Source organism: Lissotriton helveticus, chromosome 2_1 (genome assembly GCF_964261635.1).
Source record: "Lissotriton helveticus chromosome 2_1, aLisHel1.1, whole genome shotgun sequence".
Taxonomy (NCBI): domain Eukaryota; kingdom Metazoa; phylum Chordata; class Amphibia; order Caudata; family Salamandridae; genus Lissotriton; species Lissotriton helveticus.
Window position 1 is genome coordinate 1033320938 of NC_136059.1, and position 17834 is coordinate 1033338771.

At 43.6% G+C, this 17834-nt stretch overlaps 1 protein-coding gene across 3 annotated transcripts in view; it reads left to right on the top strand.

Annotated features, from left to right (window-relative positions):
* The window catches only part of UBQLN1 (ubiquilin 1), a 440323-nt gene that overhangs the window by 366978 nt on the left and 55511 nt on the right, over nucleotides 1-17834 (top strand). For 2 of the 3 annotated variants that reach the window (XM_078675823.1, XM_078675826.1), the window contains one exon: nucleotides 11180-11263. The exons of the other annotated variant lie outside the window; for it this stretch is intronic. In XM_078675823.1, coding sequence (XP_078531949.1) covers nucleotides 11180-11263 — 84 coding nt within the window. The remainder of the gene's footprint in view (nucleotides 1-11179; nucleotides 11264-17834) is intronic. 3 annotated transcript variants of the gene reach the window in all.

The following is a 17834-nucleotide window of genomic DNA, read 5'->3' on the forward strand; positions in this document are numbered from 1 at the left end:
GTATGTTCTCAAAATGAAATGTGCACCCCAAATATAATTACGAAAGTGCTCAACACCCCAGACCCAACCTAATAACTCTTTTTCAATTACAGCATAACGTCGCTCTGTCATGTTAAGTGTACAGGATGCAAAAGCTACATTCCACTCTTCATTTCCAGCATGTTGGGACACAACCCAATCCATAAAGACTCGCATTTACTGTTAGAATACAAGTTTTGTTGATACAAAATGGTTTTAAAGTTGGGGCAGCAATCATTTCTTCTTTAATGTTGTCAAAAGCTCTCTGTTGTCTCTGTCCCCAAACAAACTCTTTATTCTTTCTTGTTAATTCTCGCAGGGCTTCCATCTTAGAGGCAAAGTCTTTGATAAACTTGCTGTAATATTCGCATAGCCCTAAGAAAGAAAGAAGCTTGTCTTTGCAGTCTGGAGCATGGGCCTTTAAGATGCTTTCAACAAAATTAACATCAACACCATTTTTAGTCAAAGTATGTCCTAAATACTCCCCTGAATCTTGAAACAATTTGCATGTTTTACTTTTTAGAGTCAAACCATGTTCTTTCAGGACATTAAACACATTAAGATGTTTCGTGTGCGTTTTCTTAGCTGATGAAAATATTAAAATATCACCTTGAAAACACTTCACATACAATTCCATGTCTCTAAAAAGATGACACATAGACCTTTGGAAAACGGAAGCAGCAGATGCCAATCCAAAAGGCATTCTTTTGAATTGGTACAGACCTTGTGGTGTTATAAATGCAGTTAAATGGCGCGACTCTTCGGCCAGCTCAATCTGATGATCTGCAGATCGAAGATCTAGAGTGGAAAAAATGGTTGTGCCACCTAACATGCTAACTACCTCACTTATATTAGGCAAAGGATGACAATCTATTAAAATGTTAGCATAAGAGCCCTGAGGTCAACACATAATCTCAAGGATTTATCAGCTTTACGTGCCAAAACGAATGGAGAAACCCATTCTGATGACTCCACTTCTTCTATGACTCCAGCATCTAACATTTCTTTTAAAGCTTTATTCAAATCTTCTCTTACATTTATAGGAACATTCCTGAGTTTTTGTTTAACAGGTGAAACACCCTATTTAAGTTTTATTAAATGAGTGAAACCCTTAAGTCTACCTAAATTCTCAGAAAACACGCCCGAAAAATCTTTTTCAAACTGGTTTAACCACTCTTTTTAGGTCTCGGCTAGCCGCGCGAAGCGCGTCTCCGCCGAGCCCCTTTTGTTGGCATGTGTGCTTCCCAGGAGACAGTCCTGGCCGCGCGCATCGCCTTGGAGGTGATTTGAAAGTGGCACGCGCCGACTGGCACGCGCCGCGCTCGGCCTGGCTGTCTCCTGGGAAAGCGCAAACATACCCAGGCACACCTCCCCCTGCATGCAAGCGCCCACACACACACACACACACACTCACACACACGAGCGGAGACAGACACACAGACCGATGCACTCCCCCCTCCCCCCGCCGTCGCACACAGAGACACACACACAGGAGCGAACATACACGCGCACACACACTCACACACACGAGCGCCCCCCAAGGCCCACTTACCGTCAATCCAGTGTGTTCTGTCGCCTCTGCGGGGCTCTCCCTCAGGCATGGAAGCCCCGCATCACGCACTGCTCTTGACCAGGAACTCCGTGGGCGCGGGCTTCGCGCACAAGAAGGAAGTCCCGCCCCCACGCTAGGTTTCGTTTTGGAATGCGCGCGCAGATATTGCAGTCATCTCGCCTGATCCCCAACAGAAACCGACAGCGCAGGGGTTAATCGCAAGCTTTATTTTATGTACAAATAGTTCCTTCCTGCTGGCGATTTATTTTATTAGTTTAGGTGTTCTATATGATTGTTTTACCAAGCCGCCTAGTTCTAAACACCATTTAATTAAGAAAAATCTGACATGGAAAACACTGGGAAAACGGAATCACAAATACAAAATTGAACCTCAGTATTGCAAAATAAATGCTTGTTTACAAATGTCGCCAGGAGAGGGTCCGAGATGTGCGTAGTCTGCTTCATGTTCGCAAGTATTTTGCAGATTTCTTCACGGACATGGTTGAATTAATTATTTTTCAGTTGCAGGGAGTTGAGGTAAGAGAACTATGTTGATGATGGGGAGAGCTGTGTTGATGAAGGAGGGAGATAGGCTAAATGTGGCAGAGAGGTTTCGGGAGGGCCTTTCCGCAGAGGACATCCTTGGTGCCGTGTTTCAGGGTGGGAGGCTCAACATTTTTTTGCAAGTGGAGTGCGTCTTTAGACCGTGTATGTGGTATTGTCACGTTATCCCTGTCAATATTTTCTGTGACTTATGATATGCTGTGTGCATGTTGTTTTTAATGTTTCCATGTAAACACTGACCAAGAACACTACAGAAACACTGAACAGACTTGAACTGTAAAACAGCGAAAAGGTGATGGGTAGTCTCAGCCACTGATAATAGCTTGGGCCTCAGTCCAGTCCATCGCCGTTTTCCCTCTAGCTTGGGCCTCAGTCCAGTCCATCGCCGTTTTCCCTCAGCATCACTCCAGACAAAGGGGCAACATATGCACATTACATTTGTCCTTACTTCACTATGAACAGTCCGTCCTGGTCTGCCAGGCCATGGTATCTCTTGCCAGAAACACAGCAATCTATTGTGTCCCAGTCACTGCTAACTCTCGAACAGAGAATGCTATGAGTGTGGATCTCAGAAATGAATATCTAGGCAGGGGTTCCTTGAAGCTGTGCAAGAAGCAAGAAGCACACTAAACATTGATTAAGAGAATGTACTGGAATTTGACAGGAAACCCCCTGACACTAGCAGGAATCTACTAAAACTAGGATGGGAATCCATTGACTAAGAGATAGGATGGAAGACTTTGGCACTCAAAGAGAGGAAGGCAAATACTGGAACAGGGAATCCGGGTCATGCTCTGCATGTTCTTCTATTTTTACTTGCAGTCACTATAGAGAGTATCCTCAGGCTGTGGTCTACAGTTCCATTCCTGCTCCGATGACGCCTGAATCTGGTTCAGAAACTGGATGGGTGGTGGAGGGGGCGAGAGAGGATTTTTAGTAACTACTGGCGCGTTCTCTTGAAATTGTGTCCTGGATGCTCAAGAGTTGGCTGAAACTCAGTATATCTAAAATGAATTTATCATTTATGGGACACCTGTAAACCCTTTTAACTTTTCTCCCACCATGTATGTTTGGTGATATACATTTGTAGCAGTGCCTACCTCTTTCAACGAGCTGCAAGTGTCTGTGGCGTCAAAGAAATCTTTTTTCTGCTTGACTGACAATTCTTGCCAACTTCATCCCAGCCAGACACAGATCAGTTCTTACTGACTCTTTAGTTATTTCTTGCTTGGAATATTGTATAGCTTTATACCCAAGCTTCTTCAGGTCCACCTAGCAATCGGTCCAGAGGAAAAGGGATCTTGCGTTCTAAGCCTGCATAAAATTTGGAGAATATGTGAGGCTGATTTGTATGTTATCCTGCACTATGACATCATGAAAAGAGAAGCGAGTTTGTAATTAAAAGTCCACTTGTTACTGATGAAGCGCCATGCGTTCCTAGTAAAGAGTGTTTATGATAGAAAGTTAACCAACACATAACAAAAAAAAAGTGCTATTTACAATGCCAATAGCTCTAACTTTTGCAAAGGCGAGACCGTTGCATTGTAAGTGCAGAGTAGTGAGTGCAGAGCAGTGAGTAGTGAGTGCAGAGTAGTGAGTGCAGAGTTCAGAGTAGTGAGTTCAGAGTAGTGAGTTCAGAGTAGTGAGTGCAGAGTAGTGAGTGCAGAGTTCAGAGTAGTGAGTTCAGAGTAGTGAGTGCAGAGTAGTGAGTGCAGAGTAGTGAGTGCAGAGTAGTGAATAGTGAATGCAGAGTAGTGAGTAGTGAGTGCAAAGTAGTGAGTAGTGAGTGCAAAGTAGTGAGTGCAGAGTAGTGTGTGCAGAGTAGTGAGTGCAGAGTAGTGTGTGCAGAGTAGTGTGTGCAGAGTAGTGTGTGCAGAGTAGTGTGTGCAGAGTAGTGTGTGCAGAGTAGTGTGTGCAGAGTAGTGTGTGCAGAGTAGTGTGTGCAGAGTAGTGTGTGCAGAGTAGTGTGTGCAGAGTAGTGTGTGCAGAGTAGTGTGTGCAGAGTAGTGTGTGCAGAGTAGTGTGTGCAGAGTAGTGTGTGCAGAGTAGTGTGTGCAGAGTAGTGTGTGCAGAGTAGTGTGTGCAGAGTAGTGTGTGCAGAGTAGTGTGTGCAGAGTAGTGTGTGCAGAGTAGTGTGTGCAGAGTAGTGTGTGCAGAGTAGTGTGTGCAGAGTAGTGAGTGCAGAGTAGTGAGTAGTGAGTGCAGAGTAGTGAGTGCAGAGTGCAGAGTAGTGAGTGCAGAGTGCAGAGTAGTGAGTGCAGAGTAGTGAGCTGCCTCAAGTGAAGTACTCTCATACCCAAGGATGACTAGCAAACAATATTATTCACAACGTTGCTTACTATTCAGCAACATTTGACAGTTTGCAAATCATCTTTATACAACAATTCAGAGTTTGATAACAAATTAATGTAACACATTGTAATATACAATGCCAATAGCTCAAACTTTAATGCTGCGAGACCTATTGCATTGTAAATGCTTGTTTCCTCTATATCCATGGCATGTTCTTTATTACGGGGATTTAAAATAATACCAAGTTTCCATTGGTCTCTCCAACCCAACACATTCACACCTGTCTTAGCAACATAAAGTTTTATGTAAGCAGATCTCTCTTTGAACTTTATAACTGAGGCAACAAAACCCACAAAATCAATGGAAGATCCATTAAAACCTTGTGCACTAATGTCTGGTGGACTTAAATCTTTGATTGAAATCTTTCCAGAGAACTTTTCATTAAAGTAAACTTCCGTGATAATTGTCAGGGAGACCCTGAATCAGCCATAAGTTCCAAATCTTTTTCTAGAAATTCCACAATGCGTTTCGGAGAATTGAGCGTTTCACCTTCTAAAGCACAAATATCTATAAGAGAAACTACCATCACTTTTTCTTCAGAACATTCTGCATCAGAGTATTAAGCACAATGTAAACGAAATTCTTTCCTTTGCCAAAATTCCTTCTCCTGTCATCTCTACATGCCTTGGCGAAATGTCCGATTCTCCCACACTTTGCACACTCTTTCCCTATCGCCGGGCAAAATTTAAAAGAAGCAACATGGTTGGGACTACCACATCTAAAACATGCAACATTCTTGTCAACATTTCTATTAGCACTATAAGATTTGGTAGTACTATTCATGGCGCAAACTTCATCAACACTCTTATTATTCTGGTCACCTTTAGCATTTACATCTTCTATAGTCTTCATCCACTTTTCAGATTGTTCTATAGCTTTAGCTGTAGCTATACTATCATTACCAAGAAACCATAATTGTTCTTGTGTTTTTTTGTTCCTAACATTCACAATAATCTGGTCTCTGATCATTTCATCAGCCATAGTTCCGAATTCACATGAAATGACAAGAGATCTGAGAGCAGTCAAAAAATCATCAAAAGACTGATTATCTTTGCGCACGTGTATAAAACTTGTATCTATTGAGAGCTAAACTCGTCGTATGTTTAAATCTAGTTTCCATGCGCAAAAGTGCTTCATCATAAACACTCAAATCACCTTGAACAATAGGTAGGGCTCAAAAAACTGCTTGCCCCTCAGACCCCAAACAATGTAAAAACATGATGTTTTTTCTTTCATTCCCCCTGCGTTCACCATCTATAGCTTTTATATAAGTAATAAACTCTTCTTTCCAACGCTTTCAAGGAATAGGGTGTTCACCCTTGCATTGTAAAAATTCAGCTGGAGCCTCAAATTCAATTGTTAAAGAAATGGTTTGGGATAAACCGAACACTCTTGTTCGAAAAACACTCAGCTTAATAACATGAGTAACGAAAATAAGGTAAGAAAATAATTAATTCTAAAATTCAACCATAGTATAAATATAAGTATGGTCACTGTTAAAAGTATAGGACAAATGTCTACAGTCACTAAGTTATCTATTGTAGCAATCTATCTTTGTTTGTGCACATCGGAGTAAGTACAGCTAATGAAAATAGCTCACTGACTGTCAGAGTAGTATTGGTAATGAAGAAGAGTTAATAAACATAGTCGTGCACATCGACGTAAATAACAATGAAAATACCTCGTTGACTGTCAGAATAGTACTGGTAATAAATAAAAGTTAGTAAACATAGTCAGGCACATCGACGTAAATAACAAAGAAAAACCTTGCGCAATATGATAAACCGAAGCGCTTTGATCCGATGTATACTTCCACAATCGGTAGAAAAGGAATCTTTTCCCTATTCAAAATAGATTCACACTGCGTAGCGCGGTGACGTTCGACGTGACGCGGTGACGTCACACGTGACGTAACGACTTCTCACGTGACTTCGTAACTCCGCAGAAGAAGAAATCTGTATCCAGGACGCGAAGAACACAGCCAGACACTAGGCCCAATGACGTCGGGGTAGCGAGTGGAACGTCGGCATCAACGGTGATCGGCGGTTCTTTCAAAAGATGCTGAAGGTGAATTTTGATGAAATAGTAGAAATTTCATAAGTAACTTGTAGAGCAGGTAGAAGTCACCGTAGTTTCAGCCCACATATTCCAAAGAGATCAGGGATCAGGTGCCATCAGGTGGCAAACGAAAATCAGATCTCTTCAGTCAAAACTTGTAGAAAAAAATAAAAATACCATACAGTACCGCTCCTGTGCCTTGAAAAGTAGCAGGTACAGTTCTCCTCGTCGCCAGTGTTAAATTCAGCAATAAAAGATCAAGTAAAACAGAGAAATTCCAAGATGAGGTTTAATCTGGGAAGGCACAGTACTGTTTTATCCAGAGTCCAGTTGCAGAATGTCAGATACACATTCCAAAGAGAATGAAGCAAACTGGATGGCATGTGCTGCAGTCATAAGTACACAGCAAACTTAAAGGGAAAGGAACATAATAGGGAAACTAAGATACATTAATAAAATATAAAAGACATTGTAACACATTCTAATTTACATTGCCAATCGCTTAAACTTGCGTAACCGCGAGACCTATTGCATTGCAAATTCTTGTTGCTTATGAGGCATGCAGTGCTTTTTTTGAAGCCAACAATCGTGGATTCTACTTTCTGTTTGATATTCTGTCGCTCCTCCTCCGAAGAATCAAGTTATGGATGACAGTTTAATTTGTAGCTTCCGCTTTGAAATCCCTTCACATTTACAAAGTGTATTAAAAAGTTCAATGTTGCTTTTTTCTGCTGTATATATACTTTTTAATCTACTACAACTACTTAATTTTGTAAACAAACGCAGTCCCTCTGAGTGGGTTTTGCATATATCTGCGAACCCCAGGTTAAGAACCACTGCCAGTAAAACACTCCTAAACATATAAAGAATAATGTGAATACATGTGGGTCCGTCAGGATAGGTTATTGAATAAAACGCAGCCACAACAAACTGTTCCACCGCAACTTTCATTGTAAAGATTATTTTAACCATAATAGCTTAAGCAAATACCAGCACGTTATTCTGGTCAAAGCAGGCTTGGTAGCATTAATGTGCGAATTTAATATGCGCTATTCAGTAAAGTGTTTTACAGAGATCTACAGTGAGGGGAAGGCCGGAGGCATCTCAACAGAGACAGATGCCTGATTTTTTAAACCATCATAAATTAATTATAAATGAGCAAGGCATCATTCACCTCTTGTATGTAGAAAACTACTCTTGTTGAGATCAACATCATGCGTGCTTTGCCACCCACTCATTTTCTTTTCTCTGTTAATGATTTTGGTATATTGCAGGCTGACTGGATGATGGGGACATGCCACTTACAATTTCAAACAGCGGCAATCCAGTTTGCCTACTGCATGAAGACTACATGGCACAGGGTTGGAAAGTTCTTATGAACAGCAAAGTTGGGTATGGGGCATTATTACACAGGAGAGTAATAGAGGCAGTAGATCGCGTTTAAACGAGCATTTGCAAAGCCAATCATTCTGCTTTAATGTGCATGTAAATAGAGGTGTTTGGCATATCTAAATGCAGGAGCAGGTTAAGCCGGACCTATCGGCTTTGCAAATGCTTGTTTCCCCCCTCACTCTGGCCTTTGCTTCTAATATCACACTAGATATAGTGAATAATCTTGCAATGGAGAGGAGTTGGTACTGCTCTGAAGGACAAAATGTTTCCAGTGTGATTCAGAGGGACTGACTGCGATCTCCATTCACAATACCTTCCTGATTCATGGGCACCACTGAACTCCTCTGTTGTCATCTGCTCTTTAGTGACACTGTTGTGCCTTATATGTTTTAAGGGGGGGGGGTTATTTTCTTTACGTTTGATTAAAAGTGGGGAAAAACTCAAGAAAATATATAAGGAGTTTGTTATAATTTTTCATGACTCGTAAATGTATATTATTGTATATTATATAGAACGCATTCACGCTAATAGTTTTTTAAAATGTTTATTGAACTTTACAACACAAGACATCTCATATGCTTACACATTCGGAGTATCACGGTCTACCTAGTCAGGACTCCCCCACCCCCCGTTCGTTGCAAGAATGTTAACACCCCCGACACTGGGCGGACTGCAAATATTCCCCCCGAATGAATTCCACCTGCCCCACACCCTGTCCCGCGCCCCTCTATTCTTATAGACTTCCACTTCTGCGACCTCACGTTAAGTTTTAAATATATCTGCATGTATGTCTACAACTAATATTTTTCCTTCAGTATTTTTTATTTAAACACATTTTAATAGCTTGTTTTTAATTCAAGACGAATAATGTTTTTCAAATATTGCAATTGTGTCCTGCTCGTGTACTAATTGGCATATTGTGTTTCTCTGGGACTAAATTCGAACTTGGTTTTAAACAAGTCAAAGACGGGTGAAGCAGTGCGAGCGGTTTATTAAAGGAGTCAAACGAAAACAGGTCTGAGCAAAAAAAAATAAAAACACACCTAAATCTTGCCCATTGACCTCGGTATTAATAACAACAATTAGCTCCAGGTGAGACATGAAATGACCAAGTATGCACCCCGATAGTTGGGTCAATACCACAGAGAGCCTAATATGAAATTAAATGCCAGTCACATCAGCAATTGCTGCCTGCACACAATTATGTTTAAAATAGGGCCAAAAGGTGGACAAATATTGTACATTCTACATTACTATTACACTGACAAATGGCGAAAACTTGCCTAAGTAATGAGGTTAATGTGTTTCACTCATCTCTGCATAAGAAGTCTAACTAGAAAGATGGGGCGCCCAGAAGACAAACATTGAAGGCTCCGCCTGGCGTTTCATCCGGGCCTGGATTAATGATGGCTCCCATGCACATGAGAAGTATGGCCACGTGATTCCCATCTCGGCAGCCCTAATAAGGTTCTCATTAAAAACTATTTATCCATTAAGACCTGGTTCAGAAGCGGTTCACTGCGAGGATCCTGAAAGATGGATTATGCTTCATGTCGACAAGGAGTGTAATTCCTCATCGTCATGCTGCTACAAGGCTACTGTGCCTCCTGAATCGACTACCTGGAAGTAAAACATACACAAATGTGCCACTGTCCTTCTCAGATCACTGCTATTACAACCAGTGGTGCGCGCGCACCGCAGAGGAGCGGGAGCGGGGATCGAAACCAGTGGTGCGTGTGCACCACAGAGGAGCCTGGGCGAGGGAGCCTGTTGTCTGTGCCACTCCTGCGCGTAATAGACACCGATGGGAATCCAAGGCGGGACATGCGCCCGCCTTTGCCCAATTGTGTGCTGTATTCTTTTTTTTTTTTTTAAAGCACACTAAAGCCAATTGCAGTAGACGAAAGCAAAACCACACGCACAAGCGTGTGGTCAGCTTTCAGAACCCCCTACACAAGGTCTCGCGCTGCACGAGCAGTGCTGTGCACTGCAACGCTAGGCGCGAGACCTAAAAAGATATACCCGTTCAGTGTTCTTCTGAATGTTCAGGTTATATACGACTTCATTGATGTTAAGATTTTTTTCATGGTTGAGTCACCAATTGGGGCTTGACACACAAATAATGTGTTTGTTTGAATAAGAATAGCGAATATAATCCCTTGTAGGCACCGTCACCTATTACTAGTTTATCTGCCCAAGCTGCCAAAGGTATATTGGGTTTCCCCACTGGTTTGTTACTAGTATTATTTGTGGCACATGCTTTGTTTTTGAAAACTGCCCTCATCCACAAATTGTGGCATGCTTCCTCATCGGTCTTGCTATCAACACCCCTGCGTTGACCAACGCTGGGGGTTGAGCCAAAGTGAGGGGAAAGACAATACAAACACAAAGTTATAGGTCTTACAGCTGATTCCTCGCCTTGTGGTTTATCCCCTCATGAATAATCCCCAGGCGTCAGACTGGATATATAAACCTTTAAGCAGTACTCTTCTGCACTGGTGTCATTCTTCTCCACAAGGGATGAACAGAGCTGCATTTAAGTGCAACCAACGTGCGCGGACGTTGGCTCCTTTCTTTCTTCGCTATCAGATGCTTCGCCTTGGTCTTTCTGGCCATAAATTTTATCAAGATTTACAAAGTGTGCTATGAAAATGTCACCCCGTAAGACTTTTTAAAGGAAATAAGGGACCCCAAAGGTAGTACACTAGGGACCTTGGGTAAGTAATTTTTACTAAAGAAAGGGGTCCCTAGACAATATTTACACGTAGGGTAATCAACATAAGCTAAATAGACAGTATGTTCTTTGTCCAGCCGGACAGAATTTATTTGAACAATGCTTTTTAGTCTGAAAGATTAAAGTGGAGCGCGACCTGCGACCCACACATACAAAACAGAAAACACAATAGAAAGGAGGGGATTCAGGCAAGAGGAGAAAAGTCAAAGGAACTGATGCAGGTGCTCAATAACAACACCACCGACATGATATTGCAACAAGCAGGGCAGGTTGGGGTCTTGTGCCCTTTGACAGGAGGCTCTGCACCTCAGAAAGTGTCCGGACCGCCAAGAATTGGTCTTGTGGTGAATCACCTGGTCAGATCTCTACACGCCAGATTGGACAAACTTGGCTACCAATGCTTAGTGGATCACAAATTGAAAAAAAATCTATATTTCATCATGAGGGAATTGTTTTGACAGCAAATGTTTAAAAAAAATTCTATTTTAAGATTATCTGTTATATTCCAGATGATGCTGAATAACCCTCTGTTTGCCGGAAATCCACAACTTCAGGATCAAATGAGGCAACAACTCCCTGTTTTCCTTCAACAAGTAAGCAAACACGGATTCACTCAATTTTTATAAAAACTGTATTATAGTAATTATTTATTCAGGCATGCAAATTTCAAAAAGCCTAATCAAACTGAATACATTACATTTAGTAAAACAATATATAGCTGTTAATATCTACTGATATTTAGTAGATGAAGCAAAACATCATCCTAAAAGCATTGGTTTCCGATGAACACTTCTTACCATGGATTCCCTCACCATTAGACTATCCCCAGGCGCCAGACTAGATCAGGAGAATTTTTCTTGTAATGCTCCCCATGTCTGTAGGTGGTGCTGTATGGCTCCAGGATGACTCCATACCACCTAGAAATGACGAAGCGCAGCCTTATCCAAGCACCACCTCTGTGTACTTTGATGCCAGTTCCTTTCATTTTGCATGCTCCGATGCAGTCTTTAACTTAGCTACCAACTTTGTTGGTCTTCTGCTAACTCAAAACACAAAAATGTCACAGTGCACAGGCTAGCTGAGACTGTAGGCAGCATTTGTCTATACACAGTCACTAGATATGCCTATAGGGCTTGGGCTCAGCCATAACTCTACTTTGTGTGACAAGTGTTCCCTCCTGCACCTTAAAGCGATTTGGGACTAGGACGCTTGCCTTAGTCAAGGAACATAAGAAGAGAATCTCGGCACAGGGGTCGGGTCATGAGACTGCTCCAGTGAAAAGTCCACTTCCCTTTCAAAGTTTTCTGATAATCTGAAGTCCAAGTCTAGGCATAAGTGTAAGAAAGCCACGTGCTGCTCTGCTCCTATCCTGCTACTGGAGGTCCTGGTAGAAGGCTTGAGGGGGTTTGAGGGGGTGTCATGATAAAGGTCTCACTTCAACCAGTGTCCTGGTTCCCAGCGATCCCGCAGTTTGCCTTGGCATTCGCCTATTTTTATGGTCCATCGCCAACCCCACAGCAGATACCGGCCTTCAAAGAGACCATGCTATGTTCTCGATGTTTGGTGCGCCTTTGGGCCCCATGGAGATGCAAGGGTCTCCAGTTTGAGTTATGCCCAGCCGCCCTAGCGGACACATTCAGCCCTCTTGGGACCAGCCACCAAGCCCGTACCATCTTCAGTACTGGTTTCTATTCTGGCACCAAGGTCCACACTGGTTCCTTCACTTCCTACTGTACTAATGCCAGTCCATGATCCAACCTCTACACTCCTTTAGCCCGCTCCAGCCAATGCTGAGCTATGAAATTACAGAAGCGCAATCACCGGGTTTACAACTGCAGTCCAATCCCAGACCTGTGCCTCCCCATTAGTATCTGCAGAGAGTTCACACTCTATTTGGTTCTGATTATGACCCAGTGCAGAATGATGTACCTCAGAACACTACTGATGATGACAAAAGGGACAGATTGCCGACTCCTTAATATACTGATGATGCTTTGTAATTTGACTTATAAAATGCTAGAGGGCTAGACAGATCTCTTGATACAGAACTTGACTCTCCACTTGGTCCAGTAATTGAGCAAGCACATTATTTGCTAAGAATGTAGAGGGGAGCTGAATCACTACAATTGTAGTTCCTCGCTATTGAGACAAAAACAAATGAGTGAGATTCTTCAACCTGGACCTGCCTCATCTGAGTCATTATTACACTTTAATGAAACCCTTAGGTGACATCGACTGGCTTCTGGTAACCCTGACTTCCTGACCAAGCTTGCACACCACAGAAGCCTGATTGTTCAAGCTTAGAAAGGAAAGGTCTATCAAAATTCTTTCCTGATCACTCCTCTGGAAGTAGAATCAAAACAGCTTAATGCTTTTGGAAAGAGAATGTTTTTTTCGCCTTGTCTAGCCCTTAGTTCTATCAACCCTATATGTCTGTTGGTGGATACTCCCACGGGTTATGTGATTTGGCCAGAGACGATATGCCGATTGTCTCAGATATTTTCTAGACCTTTTTTGCCCAAACAATACAGGATTGTCAGGATGCAGCCAAATATGTGCTCTGGAATGGCCTGGACACTACAGACTGCATAGGCAGAGTTATTGGAATCATGTTCAGAAAGCAGGCCTGGATAAGACCAACTGGAGTTTCTGGAGACATACATGTATCCCTAATAGGTGTGCACTTCTCTGGCTCTAGAGTCTTTGGAGAAATATCTGATTTGTCGCCGGAACAATTCAAGCACAGTTGTGCCACTGCACAGTCTATTGACACCAGGTAAACAATATCTCCACTGCAGAAAATTAGGGGTTAATCCAGCGGGCTGGCTTACAGACAGTGGCAGCCATCCCAGCCACACACAAACATTTTTGCAACAGCTGACACCAAGACTTTCAGGGTCTAGGCATGGGTTAACACTATTCAAGCCAGCAGGAGTAGCATCCCTCAAATGTTTCAACTATTGCTACAGTCGAGACAATTCTCCCTTCCCTACCTCATGTACTTGGACACATTAAGTTTCAGGAGGTAGCTGGACCAGCAGAACATTTTACTGGTCACCAATCACTTGGTGGGGTCACTAAATTCCAAAGTGAATTAACTGAGCAAGTATTGTGTTACAGACCATGAGTGGCATCTGCATCTCCAGGTGGCACAGGGTTGCTTCGTTCAGTAAGGTACACTAGAAGTATTCGGCACAGTTGAATGTGCAGTGACAACAATTCTGTGCTTGGGAGTTTTCTCCAATGGTACGTTTGGAGACTCTTTCCAGCTGGAATGGAAGGGCAAACTCCTGTATGCCATTCCACCACTACCTCTCCTGCCTCTGGTTTTGAGAAAAATCAAAGCAAACTGGGCCAAGGTCATTCTCATTGTAATGAAATGGATCTTTTTGAATTGTCACTCCCATGTTTTTGGACTAATGCTGATGGTTTTTCGACTCCGAGCACACTGAAGCCTGCTAACCAGACCTCAGTGCCAGAGTCCTGACCCCAAAACGTGTTTGTTACATTGGCTGTGCCCTATTGGTATAGGCTGACTTACCTATAAGTCCCTAGTATATGGTACACAGAGTGCCAAAGTCAACCCAGGGATTGCAGCACTAGCTGTGCCACCCTATGTGTAAACCAAGTAAAATGAGCGTCCCAGTCATTGTAGACTGGAAGAGCAGTTTTAAACTGCTAAGTTGGCCGTGCCTTTTTAAAGCAATGGCAATGGCAAAGTCAAACCTCCCCCTGCAGTGTTTGTTAGTCACCTTAGTGGCTTGCCTACTGAGCCCTAGGCAGGGTACAGCATATTTCATTGGCAGAACGTGTATTTTATGCATTCTGGCTGTAAACACGTGAATCTTTCATTTTTTTTTTTACTGTGGAGAGACTTGGTTGCACCTTTGGCGAGTACAGGGTTACACACTGACCACTCAGCTGTGCAAACTCCTGAACGGTGCTCAAGGTATCAAACAATTGGGTACATTAGGCCACCTTGGGTCTCAAGTCAAAATAATTTCAACATGTAACAGTTTTCAACATCTACAAAGTTGCCATTTTGTTGCCTTCAATCTCCTGTGCTGTTAATAGTTATACAGGGACTAAAGCTTGAGACAGCTTTCGGCCCTCAGAGAGTTAACTCCTCCAAGGAAAGTAGACAATAGAGGCTTGCACTAGAGAGCGGTGTTACCTCCCTCCTGTAGGAAGCCACACAGGTAATGGTCCAAAAAGCGAACTTCAAAGTTGAAGTAGTGTTTGAAGAGCAAATGGGGAACACTTGGGAGAGGGGCAGCCCCATTGTTTAGGCCGGCTAGCTGGCAGCCCAGAAGGCGAGGGGAAACCTGTTGTCAAGCTGTTTTTTTCAGGGACATATAGCCTTTTAGGTAGCCATATCTCTGGATTTGGCTAAGGAGCTCAGGGCACCGAGAGAGGGGTTCTGCCATGGATCCCCTCACCCCTTCCCAAGAACCACTCCAGTATGTCTCCTCCGGTAGGGATAGGAAACCCGTTACCCATTTACTGAAGGCAGTTGCCCCCAACCAACGTGTGAGCCACTGGAGTTGGGTTGCTATATAGTAGCGTTCATAATTTGGGACCCCATATCCGTCCTCAACCGGTGGGGTATATAATTTAGAACTGGACATTCTACGTCTACCCGCACCCCATATTAAGAGTATCAATAGGGACTGCAAGTCTTTAAAGAAGCCCAGTCTAAGCACTACCAGAATCTCAGAGAAGAAGTGTAGCAGTCAGGGAAAATATTGAACTATTGGAAATTGCAACATGTCCCGCGATGGACAATGAGAGTACACACCAAAACGGAAGTGAAGTTATTATCGCAGTTAAAGTGTCAGTAAAGGTAGAGTGTCCGGAGAGCAGGTCACTCTATGAATGATATATTCAGATCCCTAGATATTTGATGGTTTCGACTTGACTAGAGTATTACCATCCTGAGTTGTGATTTGTTCAGTGGAGTAAGGGGGGTAGAGGCGTGACTTCATCCAGTTAATCTTGAGGCCAGAGGCCCTGTAAAACCATCCAAGAAGAAAAACTGTTCAGCCTTCTGAAGAATTGAGGGATGTCTCATCCCGGCCCTTTGTATCAATTAGTCATCCTTTGGGCACCTTTTAGAGTCCCTTGAGATGTTGAATATTTGCTTTCTTTAAACATCCTTTTGTCTACTCCCAGGAATCCTTCAGTTTTCAGTTTAGAGGACTGCACTGATGAAGCACATTCATTTGCAATTGAGTCAGACATCAATAGCACATCAGCAGTGAGATTGAGAGTGTGCACGCGGATGTGAGTGTCCTGAGGCGGAAAGCCGGGACTGATTGTGTGCGAGGAAGTAGCATTAATTGCATTTTTAAATTGCACTTGTGTTTCTCTTTTTGCACTTTGTTCGTTTTAATTAACCTACAGGGCTTATTCGGCCATTGTACTGATTAATAGTCTCTGGCCACCTTGCTCTTACCTTGTCCCGCCTGTGCCCACCGCAGCCGATCAGGCGCTGCCGGGGTCTAGCTTTGAATTCACCATCTTGGGTCAGGAGCAGGCGAGCGGTCTAGTGCTCGGCCCTTCCCGCGCTCCCTTAAAAACACCAATTTTGCCCGCGAGCACCGATTGAGAGTATGCACGCGGATGTGAGTGTCCTGAGGCGGAAAGCCGGGACTGATTGTGTGCGAGGAAGTAGCATTAATTGCATTTTTAAATTGCACTTGTGTTTCTCTTTTTGCACTTTGTTTGTTTTTAATTAACTTACTGGGCTTATTCGGCCATTGTACTGATTAATAGTCTCTGGCCACCTTGCTCTTACCTTGTCCCGCCTGTCCCCACCGCAGACGATCAGGCGCTGCCGGGGGGTCTAGCTTTGAATTCACCATCTTGGGTGAGGAGCAGGCGAGCGGTCTAGTGCTCGGCCCCTCCCGCCCGCGCTCCCATAAAATGATACCTCCACCTAGGAAGCACAGCGGACGAGCGCAGTGGGCGCGCCGGCGGCAAGCCCGTCTGCGCCGACTGGGACCAGGGGCCACAACCCCTAGATCTCCCCCCTTACAGAAAAGGTATTACAGCCCTAAGTCCCTCCTTAGCATGAGGGCTATGGGAGAATTAGGTTGCATGCACTCATTCCAAGCCCTCGAGTTGCCCGTGATCTGTCCTCTCTGTAAACAGAAGCTGAATACTATCCAGCCTCAGGACAGGAAGCAGGACTATAATATGCTACTCATAAACTGTAGGTCTTTACCCAAACATAGGTCGGAAGTTGCCCTCATGTTGGAGGATTACATGCCAGATGCAGTTTTCTTAACAGAAACCTGGCTAACACCAGATTCCGATCCAGACATAGTATCAGCACTGCCCCCGGGCTTCCAAATTATGCGGAAAGACCGAGCCGTGGGGAAAGGAGGAGGCGTGGCAATAATATATAAAGAGCAGCATCTATGTCAATGTACCTTTGACTCTAGACCAGATTGCGAAAGTCTCGCATTTAGTATTGAATTCTCCCCCAACAACTGTTTTTCAGGCACCCTTATATATCGTCCGCCGGGCCCCCCAAAGCAGTTTCACAAGGCTCTTCTATCGATTATGGCTGAGTCGGTCACAATTTCTTCCAATTATACACTGCTTGGCGATCTTTTCATTTAGACGCCGCCAACGACCACACTGCTATGGAGTTGACGGATGACTTAGCGGCCTTACAACTGGAACAATTGGTCGACTCATCCACTCATATCAAGGGCCACCTCTTGTACCCAGTTTTTAGTAACTGTAGCGAGCTTAAGGTCGGGCAATCCATTTGTCTTCCTTGGACCGACCACTCACTTGTCTCCCTTACATGGTCCACAAGCAAGGTACCCCACTCAACCCCCATCGTGAGGAACTCTAGAAATTGGTCCAGACTTCCAGTAGAGCATTGGTCCAACAGTCTTATGGTCTCTAGACCCCTTTTTAACGGGGATCCTTGTGTAGCCAATCAGGAATACGAAGAGTGGCTCCTGAACTCTATTGAGGCCACACTCCCCCTTCGCAAAACTATTATGAAGAGCCCACGAAAAACTGCCCCTTGGTATTCCGGGGAACTCAGGGAAAAAAAACGGCACTGTAGGAAATTGGAAAGAAGGTGGCGCTTGGACTATTCTCCTGATGATACAATCTTATATAGAGAGGCGATTAGAGCCTACA